The 1,029-nt window shown below is 32.2% G+C and overlaps 1 protein-coding gene across 1 annotated transcript; it reads right to left on the bottom strand.

The window, feature by feature from the left end:
* Nucleotides 1–349: 349 nt before the first annotated feature.
* Nucleotides 350–700, bottom strand: LOC110690201. The gene has a single exon (XM_021867033.1). It carries the CDS (start codon nt 698–700, stop codon nt 350–352), a length of 351 nt encoding a protein of 116 aa, XP_021722725.1.
* Nucleotides 701–1,029: the final 329 nt, after the last annotated feature.

Here is a 1,029-nt window from a genome sequence, read left to right as displayed (position 1 = left end):
AAGTTCTTTAGCAAAGCCTTAAGGTACTCTAAACCTCTCAATAGGGTATCAATTGCTTGTTTTCTTTTTGACATCAACATGTAAACCAAAAATAACGAAAAACTCTATATATTTAACTATATACATTTATTTTTAAGAAGTATAAAAGATGAATAGAAAAAACAAGTACGCAAAATTAAAGTATATATACCTTTAAAGTCATTTTTACCTTTTGTGAATATGAGACATAGTTATAAATAAACCCAAAAACATCAAAATGAAATAAATATTACACCCACATCAAAAAAGAAGTAATTACACAATGGTAGAGTATAAAACATATTTCTAGGCCTCAACCATCAGCTTAAGCTTAGCGTTTAGAAAGAGGAGAGACAATGGTACGACGTTTGCTAGGAAAACAAACAAACAACAAAACACAAACAATTCCAACTCCAATAGGAAACATAACAAGTTTCTCTTTAGTTTCTTGAGATGGCAATGGAAACAAACATTTAACAACATTTTGATCCAACAAAGCAACACCCATAAACACCAATATCCCCATAATTGCATGAACAAAATCCAAAACCCTAATTCGATACTTGGCTGCTTGTTCAGGGCTAAGAGTTACAAAACCATCAACTATCCATATACCTTTAAATGTTGCAATTCCATATCTAACTTTACCACGTTCGTCCCTTACACTATCAGTGAAACACATTATAATACAAGATAAACCAACGAATGCTATGAGGCATAATGTTGTAAGTTGGCTTTGGTAGGTTTCGCAACGGCCTTGGTTTGTTAGAATGGGAGAAAACATTTCAAAGATGAGAACTGAGCCTGAGGGAAGGAGGCTAGATAAGTGGGATGTTCTCTTGAATGTTTTTCTAATGGCTTTTTGGGTTTGAGTTTTTGGTTGTTTTGTTGGTTCTAATTCATTTTCTAGAAGAGGTTTTCTCTGTTGTTGTTGATTATCTAGAGATTCTTGAGCTTCAATTTTAATATTCATGATAAAATTGTACTTGAGAAAGATATATTCAAGTATAT

The sequence above is a fragment of the Chenopodium quinoa genome, unplaced genomic scaffold, assembly GCF_001683475.1.
Source record: "Chenopodium quinoa cultivar QQ74 unplaced genomic scaffold, ASM168347v1, whole genome shotgun sequence".
Classification (NCBI taxonomy): Eukaryota; Viridiplantae; Streptophyta; class Magnoliopsida; order Caryophyllales; family Amaranthaceae; genus Chenopodium; species Chenopodium quinoa.
Note: the sequence above shows the minus strand (reverse complement) of the source record. Positions and strands in the feature narration are given on the sequence as shown.

Excerpts from the sequence above, each read along its gene's own strand:
- LOC110690201 (XM_021867033.1), bottom strand. The coding sequence starts at position 700 with ATGTGTTTCACTGATAGTGTAAGGGACGAACGTGGTAAAGTTAGATAT.